General features: G+C 38.4%; 1 protein-coding gene across 2 annotated transcripts in view; it reads right to left on the bottom strand.

Moving 5' to 3' along the window:
* RPS6KC1 (ribosomal protein S6 kinase C1) overlaps positions 1–18,012 on the bottom strand; it is a 100,441-nt gene that overhangs the window by 22,200 nt on the left and 60,229 nt on the right. Inside the window, exons 10-13 of one of the 2 annotated variants that reach the window (XM_081323474.1) lie at positions 14,325–14,372; positions 12,556–12,688; positions 4,017–5,546; positions 3,656–3,745 (exon numbers count right to left, since the gene is read on the bottom strand). In XM_081323474.1, the coding sequence (XP_081179600.1) occupies positions 3,656–3,745; positions 4,017–5,546; positions 12,556–12,688; positions 14,325–14,372 (1,801 nt within the window). The remainder of the gene's footprint in view (positions 1–3,655; positions 3,746–4,016; positions 5,547–12,555; positions 12,689–14,324; positions 14,373–18,012) is intronic. The other variant, XM_081323475.1, reaches the window with a different exon arrangement.

Raw genomic sequence — 18,012 nt, forward strand, 5'->3', positions numbered from 1 at the left:
CACTGAACAGGGTCTGACTTGACTAGCACCTGAAGTTGCTGGGCTATAGAAAACTAGCCTGAAAATTCAAAAAGGAATAGCAAATCCCTGCATTGGTGTCAGGAAAACGACGTTTGATTTCTATAGTCACGTAACCCAACAAGTGATTCTGGTCATAAAGTATTATTATACTACATTCCTTGTCAAGAATTCAAATAATAGTTCTCTAATCCAGCACAGGATTCTGCCTTTTCAAGAGAATCTATGGAGAGACATCACTATTAGACTATGCCATGGAAGTGAGGTCAGCAATAGATACAGGGCTGTATCTTGTGCCACAACTATGAATAATCAGAGTAAGCATTATTAGTCTTTTTTCCTTATTATTTCAAAGTCCATCAGGTGAAATATACAGATTTACAAAGCTTTGGCTGATAGAAGAGAGAAGAACACCTTGTTTAATAGCTCTTGATCCTACATCAGAAAGTGAGGAACTTGTCTCTAAATGTTTGCTCTCAGTATCAACTCTCAGTATCCTCATCACAGATCATGTTGAGTGGGGCAGCTGGAAGTTGTAATTCAACAACATATGAAAGTCACAGGCTTGTGTCCCTATTCCACATCATTTTCACTTTGTCCAATATTGCAAGTAGAAGGTTTGTTGATTATGTCTTCTATAGCATGTGGTGAAAATTCCAAAATACCACATTAAAAATAGGATTTGTTGTAAAATCTACTAAATCTAAGTATACAATAACATATCCAGATTTCTTCTGACATTTGTGACTATCTAGAAAGTGACAGAGTATTTTCTCACAATTAATTTTAAGTTATATACTGTATATCTATATTAAGGTGTATATCTATACACTGTAATATTTAAAATAATAAATATTACTTAAAATAATGAATATTCCCTCATCATTGTCTCCATCTCCATCTCTAAAATAGCATTCCCCTGGAGAGTCAATTCATAGCAACTTTATTGGGATTTAGGAAAGCAGTCAAAACTTGGCTATTTCAACAGACCTCTAAGAGAGAAATGAAATTACATACTTCCTCGGTCTGACGTCTTTAATTTATGGGATTTTAAGGTACTCGGAATCTTAATTGCTGCAGTATTGATTTATTTCTATTGGATAATTTTAATCTTAGACAAATTACCTTACTTTTACAAAACTAAGAATTCAGTGGCCTCACTCACCCAAAAACATATACAGTTAATAAAGTTTTTTTTAAAAAAAGATAAGCAGCAAAATAAGAAACAACAAATTAACATCAATTTCTACTAATTAGACAACACGGACAAGAAAATTAAGATGGATGGTTCAACATCCTCCTGGTCATGTGTATTTTTCATGTATTCAGGCATACTTTTAATTATATATATAACATTTATTAAAATGCCTAATGAGATATAATTACATTTTATAGATATTTAAATAAAGTACTGCATTGCAAATGTATATAATTTAAAAATCTGAATAACTGAAATATTCCAATCTGCAAATGAACTGAGAAGTGTGCATCGACTCAGTTTTACAGCAGAATTCAAACAATTTGATAAAAAATAAAAGCAACTGAATTTTACTTATTCATTAATTTTGCTTAATAAAATTTTACCAGAAAGTTTTGTTAAATCAATTAAGCCTCCCAGGGAAGCAAAGGCCTACATCCTGATCTAGATCACCCAATTAGTGATGAATTCTCAACAAAAGAAAGTAGTCCTTCAGTCTATCAAGACTCAAGATTATTTTGTCCTGGGCTTGGAAGTGAACAAGAAGCCAATAAGAGAAAAATCAGCAAAATTATTCAGCAAAGATTTGGGGACAATGGTCTTAAAATGACCTCTAAAAATATTCTTACTTGAAGTAATTATTAAAATTATAGAGAATAGTTCATAGATCTTACTCACAAAAGTTCTCAGAAACAAGCATTCAAACATTATGATACAGCAAATAAAACACCCCATTTGACTCTTCAAAGACTTGTTATCAGTCAAGAAGCTTCCGATGGTAGGTTTGGCTGCAGACAGAATATTATAGACTATTCCACAACTGGGCACTTGTACCCCTTCCAGGAAAAAGTTTTATTCTCAGTAAAATCAGGGCTTTGAGGACATTTTAGGAATAAAAAGTTTCTCTATGCAAAGAAAAAATCTACCTTTCATGTAGTATTCTATGAAAAGACAGCTTTTTGTACTGAGGTACAGTTAGCTGTATGAGATTCTTCCTGCCTTCTACAATCTAAAACAGTACAATGCAAGAGACAGATTAAGAATCTTAATCAAAAATAGGACTTTGATACCACAGGGATTTCCTCCATAATATCACCATAAATAAAAATACTTTAAGAAACTGCACTAGTCCTTTGAAGCCCAAATAATTTATAGTTATATTCTGTTTATCCTGGGTTTGGTCCAGGCTAATCTGTTGCACCTCATTTCTTCTGAAATCTTTAGAAGTGAAATCACTATATAACTAATTCACTCTGTTGAGTCAAAGCAAGTGGCAGATCTCAGTGGCCTTAACTAAACTCAAAAACAAGAGAATTGGATCTAAATCATATTTGGATTGGGTGACCACAAAGGAATCATAGGGCTATAGATTAAACTAGTATGCTTTTTGAAACATATAGTTTCCAGGAATCACATTCAATCTGAGGGATACCTTATCTACTCTTTCTTGTAATCAGTTCTGGTCAGACACTTTTACTTAATATAAAACCTAATTGCTGTCACTAACATTAAAGCTGATTAAAATATGCTACCTATGCATCACTTGCTGGGACACCCATTTTATTTGTCCATTCAATATTTATATTCATAGTAGATGTATAGCCACAGTTAGATTAAAATTTACTGAATATTTTCCTGGGGAAGATGCCATAATATGTACCTGCAAAGGAAAACCTCTACAAACTATGATAACAAACCCTTCTTCATTTTAACAATAAAAAGTTTCAAAAACTCTGTATACTTAAGCAGATTTCATAAATATTTAGGCATAACTATTACATCTAACTTTATTATTTATTTGTGAATTCTTCTAAACCAGTGTTTCTCAACCTTAGCAACTTTAAGAATTCAAGACTTCAACTCCCAGAATTACCCCACTGGCATGGCTGGCTGGAGAATTCAGAATAACAGAGTTGGGAAGGGACCTTGGAGATCTTCTAGTCCAACCTGCTGCTCAAGCAGTAAACCCTATACCATTTCAGACAAATGGTTGTCCAATTTTTTTCTTAAAAAATTCCAGTACTACAGCATTCACAACTTCTGGGGGCAACTCGTTCCACTGATTAATTGTTCTAACTGTCAGGAAATTTCTCCTTAGTTCTAGGTTGGTTAGTTAGTTTCCATCCATTGCTTCTTGTCCTGCTTTCAGGTGCTTTGGATAATAGATTGACTCTCTCTTCCTTGTGGCAGCCCCTGAGATATTGGAACACTGCTATCATGTAGTCCTTTTTATTAAACTAGACATACCCAATTCCTACAACCATTCTTCATATGTTTAATATATCATATTGCAAAATAGCATATAAAGATGTTAGCAGATACTGAACAGCCTGTATTCCCAAGAAACAGAAAAAGGGTGGAATGGGATGATAGTTCCATGAGAAAATGAAAGCTGCTAATCTGTTTTCCAAGTGAACCATTTGAGGTTATTGCTCTAACCTGGAGCACAGTACATTCTCTCTATGGCATCGTTGTCACAGGAATCTTCAACCTCACTCCACCTGCTAAAATACGTTAGCTGAATGTGTCCTAAAAACAAAACGACAGGAGAAATCAAAACATTTTTCCCTTCCATTTTATGCAGAAGTGAACTGTAATTACTCCTTTTGTAGCTAAAAACAGTATCATTAAGAATAATGGCATCATTAAGTACTAGAAGCTATTACTGGGGGTGAATTTGCTGCACTGATAATGAAGCTCTAGACAGGAAATGAAGATACTAATTACAAGATAAAACGCCTTCTCCGTTAATTGGGAGCAACAGCGAATAAAAAGAAATGCATTTGCAAAAGTTCCTGACCTCGATCATTCAATAAGATGTTGTTTGGGTTCAAATCGCGGCACACAATTCCTTCTCGATGCAAGGCATCCAGGGCTACAACCATTTCAGCTGCCCATCTTTGAACACAGCCTTCAGGGAGGCAAAATCTGGAGGTTAGTGCTAATCTCTCATCCAAGTCCTGAAAAAAATGATGTATTTCATTCTCTCCTCTGCTCCTCACACCCAACTCTTGGCTTTCTGCTTTGTGGGGCAAAGAGGGAACTGTTCCCTCTTGACAGTTTTCTTCAGTAGGATCAGAAAACAGCAACACAGCTTCATCTAAGCTGTCTTCCGTAACTTCTCCTTGTGCACCAGCAACCCTAACATTGTCCTTTATGCTGAAAATATCTAATGATGATGATGCTTCTGCAAGTCCTTGAAAGGCCACCCTGTTCCCAAAACCAACTGAGTCAGTATCAGCTGTATGGAATGCCCTAACTGCTTCCTGATTGTCTTTGCGTAGTCCTTGTGATTTTTCTTCCCTCAGATGCTCTACCTTCTGCTCAAGCACTCTGCTTTGTTCTGCACTGTTATTCAATTGCAAGACATCAGGAGTTTCCAAAAGTTTACTTTCCAAGATGTCTCCATTCTGTACCATCGGTTTTGTTGGTCTATCCACTGAAGCCTCTTTCGTTTGCTCCATAATGCCTGGCAAGTTGACCAAAAGGTCAGGTCTTCCTTCATCAATACTACCGACCTCATCCAAGGCTACATCCTTAAATGATATCACAGGCACAGAGTCATTAGAACCCCTGCTGATAGTATCCTGAGATGCAAATCCTAACCTGTTTTCAATGGCTTCTAGGCTCTTATCCTGGTCTAATGTAGGAAAAAACGGTTTGAAAGATTCTGATTTTAAGCTATGAAGTTTATCTCCAAAATCAATCCCCAGAAGGTCACTGGTGCTATCTTTGCTATCAATTCTGAAAAGTTCCATGGGGCTGTTCTTGGATTTATTTAATGATTCTGAGATCATAGTAGGACTGGCAGCTTCTGGATCCACATCGTCAGCAAACTCTTTCATTTCCTGACACGTGAACGCAGATTCCAAGTTCCCAGAGGCAGCTTCATCTTGCACTTTGAGGCCTCTTTGCTCATTGGTAATGAGAACATTATCATCTGGTTTCAGGACAGATTCCTCATTTAATGAACCAGGGTCAATTTTTTCTTGACTGTATTCATTGCATAATGTTAGATAACTTGTGGTACATTCCTCTTCTGAACTAGATCCGGAGTCAATCCATTTAGGAGAACTTTCCTGATCTTCTTCTTGGTTACTACTACTGTCTTGAAAACTTGGCGTGAGACTGTTCGGCAGTGGTAAAACCTTTAATACATTGTCCCCATTACTTCTTCTGGAGCCAAGGCTACTGCTGATATCCTGAGGACTAGGACTTGCCTGACGCAAATGTATTTTGGTACAGCTGGATTTTCTGGATTTAGGGGCTTCAAAGCTTTCTTCGCAGCTCCTGTTCAAGAATTTACTAATGTAAGACCAAAGTTTGCCTCCTGTAAGAAAGAAGAAAGTAACCAAAGTTAGTTGCATTTCATTAATGCCTAACTATGGCAGATGGTGCAATTATATGTAAGAAGTATTAACACTGGTGGAAGATGGTATCCACTCTTATCCACTAACAGAATGCAATTAGGTGCTAGCATTACAATAGCATTAATCTGATATTTCTGCATTTTTATACCATCCATCATTTGCAACAGCAGTGATATTTAAACATTCTAAATGGTTTACAATGAAAGTAACAGAAGAACCTCAGGAAAAAAGCCAGGAAGTAACACAAAGTATGCATTTCACATCTACCAGCTTGAAAAGTATTCAGAATACCCAAATCAAGATCTTAGAAAATCTGGGCACTTAGAAAAACTGCCAACTTGACAAAATGTCCATCCAATATATATATTATGATGATCAATTACAATCTCCTAAAATCTTACGAAGAACTCAACACATGAAGGCCAACATCTGCTAACCGCCCTGAGTCCTCAGGGAATAGGGCGGTATATAAATATAACCAAATAAATAAATAAAATAAAGATTAGGCAGCTGTGATTTCATTCTTGTGTACATAGTAATAATAAAGTAATAGAAAATGAAGAAGGTAAAATGATCTTAGATTTTAAAATTTAAAAAAAACAAGCATCTACCACATAACACCCCAGACATAACAACTGTTGACAAGACAAAAAGGTCCGGACAGTGGATGTGGCAGTACCTGGAGGTAGCACAGTAGAAGAGAAAAAAAATGGAGAAAATCACAAAATAGAAACCCTGCAAATAGACATAGAATGACTATGGCAAAAAAGATAGTACCGATAGTAATAGATGCTTTGGGTGCAACCTCAAAACATCTGGAACACCACTTGAACATCATTAGCATTGACAAAATCACCATGGTTAATTCCAAAAGGCAGCTTTACTTGGAACAGCTTACATCCTGCAGTGATACCTTTAACACCATCAAACCACATCTCCCTATCTCAGGCTCCTGGGAAGGACTGGATAGGTAGATAAAAATGCCAAATCCAGTCTGAACATCTGGGTGACTGGATGGCTGACCCATAAAAATAACAATTTTGTGGGGATCTTGCTGCTTTTTCTCTCTCTAGCCCTCCCCCAATCATAAAAAAGAAGAACAATCCTCCATTCTCCAGTTTCAATCCCCTCATCTCTGTATCACATTCATATATACACTCCATGGCAGGAAGAACATCCATAACCAATAAAGATCACTAAATATAGTTTATCAATCACATTGCTGCAAATACCTGTCAATATCCTGAGGCCATAGATCAGCTGACTATCGCCTCAGTTTAGATCTACCATATATTTTAAGTAAACTATGAGCTTGAACTCAAAATGGAAGCCAATGGGAGCCTTCCTTTTTTCTCATAAATTACTGAAATTAAAAATGTGACATGTATTTAAATGTATTGGCCACCCAACTCCAATGCATCCTGGGCAGCATACAAAACTTAAAAAAACCCATAAAAATAAGAGCCTTGGTGGAGCAGTGGGCTAATGCCTCCTTAAGTAACACCAGCTGCCTGCAATTAGTGCAGGTTCGAGTCCCACCAGGCTCAAGGTTGACTCAGCCTTCCATCCTTTCGAGGTAGGTAAAATGAGGACCCAGATTGTTGGGGGCAATAAGCTGACTTTGTAAAAATGCCACTGGGGGGGGCGAAAGCCCTAATAAGCAGGCATATACATAGAATGAAGGCTATTGCTAAGCACATTGTGCTTTAGATTGTAAGCCGCCCTGAGTCTTCGGAGAAGGGCGGGATATAAATGGGATTTAAAAAAAATGGCTAAAAGCATTAAATTAGACATGAACTCCATTTCATCTGAACTTCTTTCAGCTCACAGATGCAGTCACACATATTTATCAGATAGATTTTAAGCACTAAGACATAAGAAAAGCTGACTGGATAAGACCTAAAGTCCACAAAATGTAGCACTCTGCTTTTACATACAGAATGAGCCTAAAATGGTGGCGGTTGTCTTTAAAACCCAGCTCTTCTGGAATTCTTATGGTACAATAATAAAAGAGCCTTAAAATTGCCTTAATTGTCATGTAGTTCAATATTATCTATTACAGCTGGCTTTGGCTCGCTAGCTTTGTAGAACAGATTTTTCTTATTACCTGCTAGTTTTTAACTGGAAATGTTAAAGCTTTTCATTGGAAATGCTAGGGCTTAAAGCTAGGGCCATCAGAATGTAAAATTTGTTTACAACTGAGCTATGAGACTTACACCAGTAGATAACAAAGTTCTACTTGTAATTACATCTGTTTTTATCCAGCTGTTGTTTATTCTGGCCTTTTCTTTCCATACTCCCTTTTTAAAATAGCAATCTTTTTTACTGTCCCACCCAACCTAAAATTAGGTTTTAAGTTCCTGGAGGTAAGGGAAGTATGTTTAGTCCCATAAAGTGATTGTGCTTGATACATTATTATCATTATAAATGTATTTCTACTGAGTATCACTTTGCTGTAGTGGTTAAGGTAACAGGCTAGAAACCACTAGATTAGGGGTGTCAAACTGCTGGCCTATGGGCCAAATGCGTCATGCCCAAAACTGCGCCCACCCCATTGCCGGCAATGGGAAAAAAGTTGTGATGCATTGCGACATGTCACGTGACGTTGCAAGTTTGACACCCCTGCACTAGAACATGAATATTAACCCCACCCTAGGCATGAAGTCAGCTGGGTGACCTTGGGTGAGTCACTCTCTCTCTCTCTCAGCTCTAGAAAGAAGGCTTTAGCAAACCACTTCTGAAAATGCTGCCAGAAAAACTGCAGGGACTAAACCAGACAGTTGCCAGGAGTCAACACTGACTAGAAAGCACAAATATGTGTATGTATTGCCCATGTATATGTGTATGTGTGTATATTTCTAAGCTCCAGGTTTGAGATGCTTTCTGAAACCTTGCCATTATTTTACCAGCACCCTCCAAAGTTTGAGAAGGTGCTCATACAACTATTTGCAAACATTAACCTTTTAAATAAAAGAAACCTTCACTAGTATATGGTACATACCTTGATGTAAACCAAGGGTCCCCAGTCTGTGGCTCAGTGCCAGTCCTTGGCCCATTGGGAACCAGGCCATGCAAGCAGTGGGTGAGTGCATGAGCCCGCAAAGCTGCAGTTGTGCAAGTGGCACACAAGCAAAACCATTTCCTCTCTCCCCGCCCCCTCCACTGCCGCCACCGTCATTACACAGAGCTGGAAAGGTTGGGGACCGCTGATGTAAACCACGAATAATCATTTCAATAATCATTTAAATTTAACTATTCTTTCATGTATGTGTGCACAGAATAGCAATGAAATGCAAATATGGCAAGAAATCTTTTTTAATCATTGTGCAAGTTGAAAGCGGGAATCAACAATGTTATTTTTTTTCCAAATGTCCAATTTAGGTCACAGAGGAGCAATATTTCCATCTCGGTATATCATTAAGTCTTTACAAATGACAGACTAATAATCTTTTTCATCTTATACTGCTGTAGCTAAGATTAAGTAGTAAATGCATTTGCCAATGTATCTGATTATTGGCCATCCATTATCATGTAAAATTACCCATATTTGGAGAGGGGAAAATCAATTGATTCAAAGAAGTTTCCATAAGTCTGCAACCTTACCTTTCAAATATTTGTATTCCTTTATAATAAGATTTCTACCAAGAATCAATTTGAGGCATGCTTCTTAACATGTGGTTCTCCGTTTCCTTTATTTAATTTCAGCATCACAACCCATCTGTGAAGATTACCAATTTGATTTCTATTTACAAATGAATAACAGAGGCTGATGCTTTTTGGCACTTTCATCCTCCAAACCCTGGATCTTAATCTAGTGTTGTTTTGTGATAATACATGAGGTCCCAGGTATGCAAAGTATGGGATATTCCAACCCATGAGTAAGATGGGTGGGTGGGTGGGTGGATGAATTGGTGGGCAACTAATTGCCAGGGTTGAGCCTCGGTCTCAACTGCCAAGGTGATGAGCAGGCCCAAGGAGTAGAGGTGTAGCATTCTGGGAAACAGCAGCAGCCAATCAGATGGTGGTCCTGAACCATCCAATGGTGCTATGCCTAAAGACCAGCCAGTTGTATCTACAGAGATGGGGCAGGAGCTGGCTCTTTACAAAACGTTTGCCAACACCTGATCTAAAGTATTAGCTATCCCTCCCAATCTTATGTCATCTTCAAACTTTCTAAGCATCCCAACTCTTTCATCCAAATTATTGATAAAAACATGGAATGGCCCAGGCCAGTGCCATTATGTCCAACATCACTACATAAACAGAAATCTGATTGGCACACAGACCATGTTACATAAAGCCTGACACACCAAAACAAAAGCTGGCCAAATTCTGATGGAGGCAAACTCTGCACAACGATTGCTTCAACTATTCTGGGGTTGGGAAAGTGAGCAAACTTTTTGGGGCACTGTAGGTTACAAGAACAGGGGAATGACAAAGCACTTTTTAATGACTATGAGGAAATTTGAAGGTAGTACTATTGGTGGCTGCTTTTTGATAGAACAGCTGTGTGAAGCCTATGTGGAAGTTTAACATACTTACTGTACTGTTTATGTTAAAATGACCTGCCATGTTCAAGTGACATAAACAGAGGTGCCTTCTGGGAACCAAAAAAAAGAAGTTGGGCTACCCTTCCTGACTCAGAATTTAAATACTCATCAGTTACAGCATTGACAAAATTAAAATAGGGAATAGTTCTCTGTTTTCTGTTCTTAGGGCAACATATGACCATTAGGGTTCAGGGAGGAGGGCTACTAAACATTGCCTGCTATAGAGTTAGTGTTCATTAACGGGAAACATCATCATTTTGAAGTTTCTTGTGCACGTTCCAGATGAATATGAATTTTAACACATTTATGCTGAAAAAGAGGTGACACTTCCCAGCAGCCATTCAAGTTTAAGTTTGATCTCCATCAAAATCTTCCCTCAATGTCCCTCAAGACTCTCTTTGAAGCATCTGTTTTTACCATTTCTGGCACTGATGCCACTAAGTAGTAGTGAAGCTTCAAAATGTCTTGCCAAGTGCTTTGTGACAAAACTAACAGATGCTTTATGAATGTTCTCACCTTTAACAAACTATTTACTACACTGTAATGTGGAGGAAGATTGTACTGGATTCAGCGCTAATGCTTGGAAAAAGAGGAAAACTTTTCATTACTGATACTTATTTTCAATGGCACTGTTAACCTTTTAGATCCTAGAAATCCAACTTAATATTTAGACTGAACGGATACATTCGGCAATTGTGGGAAGACTGAGGGATGCATGAAAGTAGAAAGAATTAATCTATAGTTGTTTGACATGTAACTGGAGCTTCTCCATCTCCTATCTATATACAACTTTTTCCAAATGGTAATTCTTAAATAAGTGTGGAGGTAAAGCTCACCATGGTAAGATGGTACCTTAAAAATTTAAATATTGGCTTTAGTTGCAGTGACATAAGTAACATGAGGCGTCACTTTACTGCATGCTAATGCTAAAGAAACAGGCAGGTTCCAATGCACATCCTAACTGGGCCACTATGGTTGTTAAACAAAGGCATTTTTAAAAATAAAAGGCAGCCTCTCAAAAACTTCTGAGATAACTGGAGGCCTGTTAGATTCTGAGCATCTGCCACCAATTCACCACTGTATTTACATTAGGTGGCTACTTGCGTGAGTCAACTGTATCGTGTAAACATAGTTCCCAAAGTTAGAAATAGCACTGGAGATCAGTCCTGAAGCTGTTACTAGCCAAAAGTAGGCTTAACTCCATTCACGTTGATTTTTTTAACATGTGTCTGTTAAAAAACATGTTATGTTTTGGGTTTTTTGACTATAGGTAAATCATGTTTATATGACCTAGGGCCTAGGCCAGGGGTCGGCAACCTCGGCTCTTTTATGACTCGTGGACTTCAACTCCCAGAATTCCTGAGCCAGCTATGCTGGCTCAGGAATTCTGGGAGTTGAAGTCCACGAGTCATAAAAGAGCCGAGGTTGCCGACCCCTGGCCTAGGCCAAGGGATTTGTCTTAATATTCTCACTGAGCCCAGCTAGGCAGGTTATTCTTACAAAATAACAATTGTTTTATTAAAAAAATAAACCAGCAGCATCCATTGGGGGTGGGGGCATCAAAAAGGAATCGGTGACAATGAATATGTTTCTCTCTTTAATTCATATTGTTTACTTCAGCGCAAGCAAGATCTGGAGAGCTTCTCACCTTTTCTTGAGAAATGATTCTGGTTAACTGAAACCTGATTTGGTTAGTCTGAAGCTCCACAATAGAATTTCCAACTCTTTGAACATGCTTGCAATGTAATGTGTGACCCATAGGTCTCACTGAAGAAAACAGCACCTTAGTGAAACCATTCCTGCCCCTTATGTACAGCCTGGATCTATGGATTTGGCAATATGCATTCACAGACAACAGTGGAGTTTCTGCCTGACACGTACAGAAGCCATACAAACATCCTTCACCATCTGGATCAGGACCGCTGCAGCAACAACCAAGACTCTCAGCCAGATAAAGGCTCCTTTTTAAAGACAATTTCTCTACAGTTATCACTTGTTCTAAGAGCATCGTATGGAATTGTTATTTGAAGCAGAAAGGATTCGCAAACAGAATAAACAGATCAGCCTATCGCTGCAGGGGATAAATATTTACCTCACTGTTTTACTCAGAAAGCACCTTAAGGAAGAGTTTGGTCTGCTTAACCTGAAAGCTTTAGATCCCAAGGGGAAAGCAGCTGCTCTGCTGAACAGTGGAGCTACAAGAACTTTAATGGGATGTAAATTATATAAAAAAAACCAATAATGTAACATAACAAAGAGCATGTATGCCTCAGCACCCTTTGCCGCAGTGTTCAAGGTAATCCCCAAAACTTTGGTTCAGAAGACTTCTAGCATCTTGATGGTATCCCTTGAAGAAGCAGAGGCCTTCTTTCTTACCGTCTCCCCCCTTCCCACGGCTCATCTGAATCCACAGACTAACCTTTTGCGTGGTGCAGCACAAGGAAGACCGATTCCTCTGAGATGATGTACTTGTGCAAAGCCACCATGTTGGGCACACTGCGGGGGATGATGGTCTTTCTCTTCCTGCTGCATTCGCTACTTTTTCTTAGACCCTGACAGAGAACAGAAAGGTCAGTTGTACCCTCAGTTGCCTTTGGAGCGTGCTGCGCTCTGTGCTTATCAACCAAACTAATCTATCCAAGTTACTCCAGGCTTCAGAGAAACCACTCATCTGCTGCTCTGTGCCCCTCAGTCCCCTGAGGCCCTGCTGATGGCATCTGGCGCACATCCAGAGAACAGAAGATGGCACAAAGCTGCCATTAAAATCAATTACATGGGTCAATGTTTTCATTAGAATCTCTCACAAACCAAGTCATCAGAATGACACTCAGTTATTTCTCTATGACCTTTTTTCCCCCCAGATATCTCTTGGGGGGAGAGGCAGGGAGGGCAGGGGCTGAGCTTTAAGGATCAAAGCAAACTGTTAAATCCATTCACAGTCAAAAGGCAAGTCTTGCCCCACCTTCAATTTGATAAGAGTCGGGTATGCATACATTTCCATTGGGTCAAAGGGAAGATAGACTGGTAATGTGATTTGTTCCCTGAAGGTGTTATAGATTTTTAAAGATGGCACATAGAAAAAGAAAAAAAACAACTTATGAAAAAAGCACTCCTGATAAATAAAATGTGGTTGAATTAGTCACAATTAGTTTTCACATGACCTCCGGCTATTGCTGGGGGGGGGGGGTGGGGAAAGAAAAAAAAAACCAGCCCTGATTCTCTTCATCTCTTGGCAATGTCAAGAGGAGGAATGTAATAAAACAATGCAATAAAACAAAAAATATGCATTACTACTATGCAAATGTTCCAGCTAACCCGCCGCTTTGTTTAGTGACCTAACCGTGCTCATTCAGCTTTATTAGATGATATTAGGAAATGGAGAAAGAGACGCGGGATTGTCATTCTCTCATCTCATACATTGTTTGTGGCTGGCCTTGTCATCTTCATGCAGCTTCCAAATTTGCAAATTAAACAAAGGCTTCTTCAAGTGGAAAAATATTAGATGAATAGTAATAGAAAACTCTAAAGCAGTGGAGGCCCCAAGGTTTTGGCAAAGGCATCAGGAAGGGGAAAGCTTTGTGGAGTATCCTATAGATGGGGAGTGATCTCCCAGATATTGTAGTCCCCACAACTTGTAGTAATCTCAGCCAACATGGCCAACAGTGAGGAATACTAAGAAAGATTCAAATTTAGCAAAACTGAATCACACAAGCAAAAAAAGGTGGGCTAGGGAAACAAAGGGAAACAACAGCTATATACAAAACCGAATAAATAAGTACAGTAGTGGCCCCTGAATTATTCTCTTCCATTCAGCATAAACATGAATAGTGGCAAACGAAGCAGTACAAGTGCTGGGAGAGAGTGAAGCATTACTTTAATATCAATATTTACTACTTCCGCTATTGAACTGACCTAAATACTTCAGTGAAGAAAATGCAAACTATGCCATGGGACACTGACTGTAACAATTCCCTTTCCTTTGATGGTCAAAGCAGAAATAAGTGTTGCTAACAGCAGAAGCCATTTATTAGTTCTGTAGCTTGCCACTGAAGATTAACAGCTAAAAAACAAACTCCACAAACCTGACTGATGACATTCTGCATTCTGGATTTTCTGGACTAAACAGTAAGCAGTGGGAAACAAGTCACCATTGGCAAAGTAAATGATTTAGGAAAAATAATGACTTACCTTCAGTATATATGTCTGTTGTGTCCTAGTATCCATTACAAGCAAAACCTAAATGGAAGAATTGAAATTAATCCAATCTGTCAGAATTTTTCAGTTATCAATATTAATATTTCCTCTCTAATGATCAGAAATATAAGTCTCTAAGATGGACCCAACAGGCGGAATACACATATCAATTAATTTCTTTTTTTTAAGATATGATAGCTGCAATACTTAATAAATAAATCAAGTAGACAGATTATTTAAAATCAGTAAGTGTCAATTAAAATCTATAATTAGCAGAAGCATATTTTAAGCAATTAATTATTTTAAATGAAATACTTATAGGCATTAAAAATGGCAGGCAGAAAAGGGCATGGCCATCCTTGTAATCTCACACAGGTTGGCTACATTATTGAAAAACAAAAAGGTGACATGAAAATAATAAAGGTTTTTTTTACTTTCAAAATTATTTTCATCTGCAAATTTATGCAGTACCAAGAACAGTTCACTGACAAATCTCGTAAGCGTAGCTGATTTTTTAAAAAAATGCATGAAAGCCCCGAATGTTTGCTATTCCTGTTTTTGGATCCAGCATACATACGCAGCAGAACTAAAGTTGCATGTACTGTTCTGTAAGGCACAGCAAACAGCACTGAAGTTTCTTATACTGAATGTAAACAAGATGCAGTGAGAACTGTCAACTTACTTGTCTCTAGAACAGCTTGGACTGATTCATGGTCAAGAACTAACCATGCTTGTTAGTCAAAATCCTGTCCCAGTGCCTGGAATCTAATGGAGTCTGGCTGAGGAGGAATAGACTTCAGACTCATTCTTAGATAAACAGTGAGCAAGTGGAAGCCTCCAAGGTTTTTTGCAGATATGTCTGCTACATTTATGCTTGCTTATCATTTGGGAAGACCTATTCATGGTCAATTTGCACTTTACATAGCTTTCATTTGAGCTACTACATGCAATATGCTTTACATGGGGCTCCCCTGTAAGACCATGCGGAAGCTTTAAACATGGGTGTCCAACCTTTTGGCTTGCCTGCACTGAACTGAGTGAAGATGAATTGTCTTGGGCTATATATAAAATATATAATATAGCTGCAATCTTTACAACCTTGTGGGGCTGCATTACTAGCTATCCAGGGCCACAGGCAGACCATGGGCCATGGGGTTGCACACACCTGCTTTAAATAGTCCTGAATGCAAAAGGCAAGTACTTACATGGGTATATCTCATTTCATTCATCTGATCCCTTTACTGCATGAGCTGTACTAGCTACTAGTTGGGTTTCAGATGTAATTCAATGCATTGGTTATCTCCTAGAGGAGTATTTTTCAAACTTGGCAACTTTCAGATGTGTGAACTTCATTCTAAGCAATGGTGACTGGGAATTCGGCAAGTTGAGGTCTATATATCTGAAAGTTGCTAAGGTTGAGGAACACTGTCCCTAAAGACCTCTTCCCATCTTGGGACCTAGATACTAGCAGGACTATGATTGTTTTTGCTGTCTACTGGCAGGATCATCATGCTCCAATCACATGAGCAAAACAATGCCATCTTGCAGGACCTTGGAAATGGGCTTTTCCTGAGGCTATTCTTGTCCTCTAGAACAACATTCCCCCCCACCCCCAAAGTCCTTATGGTTCTGACCATGTGGACATTTAGAAAAGCTATTAAGATCTAGCTTTTATCAACAATCCCCGTATGAAGACAATTTATAACCCTGCTGATGTGTATCGTTTGCATTATTGCTTCCCAGAGTGGATGGTTTATATTTGCTATTTTAAATTGTTATTTTATCTTTAAACACCACCTAGAGTTATTTTGGCAAGTAAGCCAGCATTGTTTTTCTTTTGAGCATTTGCCCTGCTTAATTGTGGGATACACTTTTTGTGCTGCACTTGCCTAGTTCACACAGTGAAGCCATCAATGCACAACACAAAAGGATCTGTTCTGCAGCTGCCAGTTTTGGAGTTGGGGAAAAAGTGACTAACCAAAGGTCACCCAGTTAGCTTCCTTCTCTTGATTCTGCTCCCACAACATATTTTATTGGATCAATAAGAGGGGTTGGTTATGTGTTGCAGGAACACCAAAAAGGAATATATTAACCCACTCAACTAGTTCCAAGGGATTGAATATAACCCAAACCAGAGCTAGCTATTTGATTACAGAATTCCCTCTGATACCTGGCGGCCCAGAATTAATCTCTAAAGGTTAATATATATGATCTGCAAAAATCCATTCAACCACTAGGTGGCAGTAAAGAAATATAGTAAATGCAGTAAATACTGCATTAGAGTTTTGCAGCCCAGATCTTGTATCCCTAATTTCTTTCAAAACCCTGATTGGCTACCATGACCAAGCTGCTCCTAGTGCTGCCTCTGTGTAGCCAATAGAGAAGAGCCTATCACGCTGCTCCAGGAAGTACAGTACCCCTAACAGTACTGCCTCTGTGTGGCCAATAAAGAAGTGATTTCTGATCTGGTTACAGTCTGTTGCCAAAACATGGCTAAGGATGTTTGACTAGTTCAGAGGTGAAACATAGTGTGGAACAGGACCAAGGACTGACAAAATCTCACCTGGGCTTGTATTTTCTGAGTAAACAGCCCATCTCACTTACAGAGCAGCTCTTGTGTATTCACACTTAGTAGGGTGGTAAAGGCTTATCTGATCTTCAAACCAATATATGTATACATACACAGGTGAGAAATGCACACACGTGTGTGGAAACACACATATATAGAGAGAGAATTAAGAAATATTTCAGTAATAATGCTGCCTATATAAATAAGAATTTAAGCATGTCCAAGGGGGAAAAGCATGCTTCAAACATGTGTTATGTCATAAGTTGGGAAATGTCCATCAAGATAGTAAATAAGGGCAATTTAAAAATGGACTAGGAACTGATGGGATAAATCATAAGAAGACAACTGATTTGTAGATTCCCGCTTTAGCCACAAGACATGTGGGATGGAAGACATGCCAAATTAAAATAGATAAAAATGGTTAAAAATGATGTGTCAATTTTTCTAGGGACTTTGTCTTTTCAACCAAGTTTATTTGCAGCTAGCTAACATTCACATTGAGGTAGTAAATACAAGAACATATGTGATTTTTTTTTAATGTGCCCTTTGACTGTCAATTTTCCCCAAACAGGTGTTGGTTAAATGATTATAAATTGGCCCCTGGATACACCTCTTCAACTGAGCCGTACAGGACTGGAGATAATATAATTAGAGTAAAAACATCAGGCTGGTGAATGCTTTCCATCTGTTTGGCAATAATATTTAGTTAACAATAGTCTTTAAAAAGAAGCACCTTCAACTTCCCTTCTTAAAGTTATTTATAGAGTCATTCTTAACACCCCAGCACTCTTGCTAACAAGAGCTTTAGCCACTTGGAAATTATTAGCCATAAGGCTAATAGCATGAAGAAACGTCTGTACACAGCATCTGCAGCTCTCCAAATTTACACGAAGCAACCTCATTTTAGAGTCATTTCTTAATGAATGGGCTTACGACTCTGCATTAATATTATCATTGCATACACAAAAGATCATAAGGAGCCAAGCATTTAAACAAAACAAAAAAACCAACACTAGGCTAATCGGTAGTGAAGCCATCAGCATAAAGGACAGAATAATCACTTCTTTAACCCTCAAGAGGGCTGGATCATTTATAGGGTAGAACACACAATTT

Source organism: Vipera berus (assembly GCF_964194415.1).
Source record: "Vipera berus genome assembly, chromosome: 1".
In the NCBI taxonomy this organism is placed as follows: Eukaryota; Metazoa; Chordata; class Lepidosauria; order Squamata; family Viperidae; genus Vipera; species Vipera berus.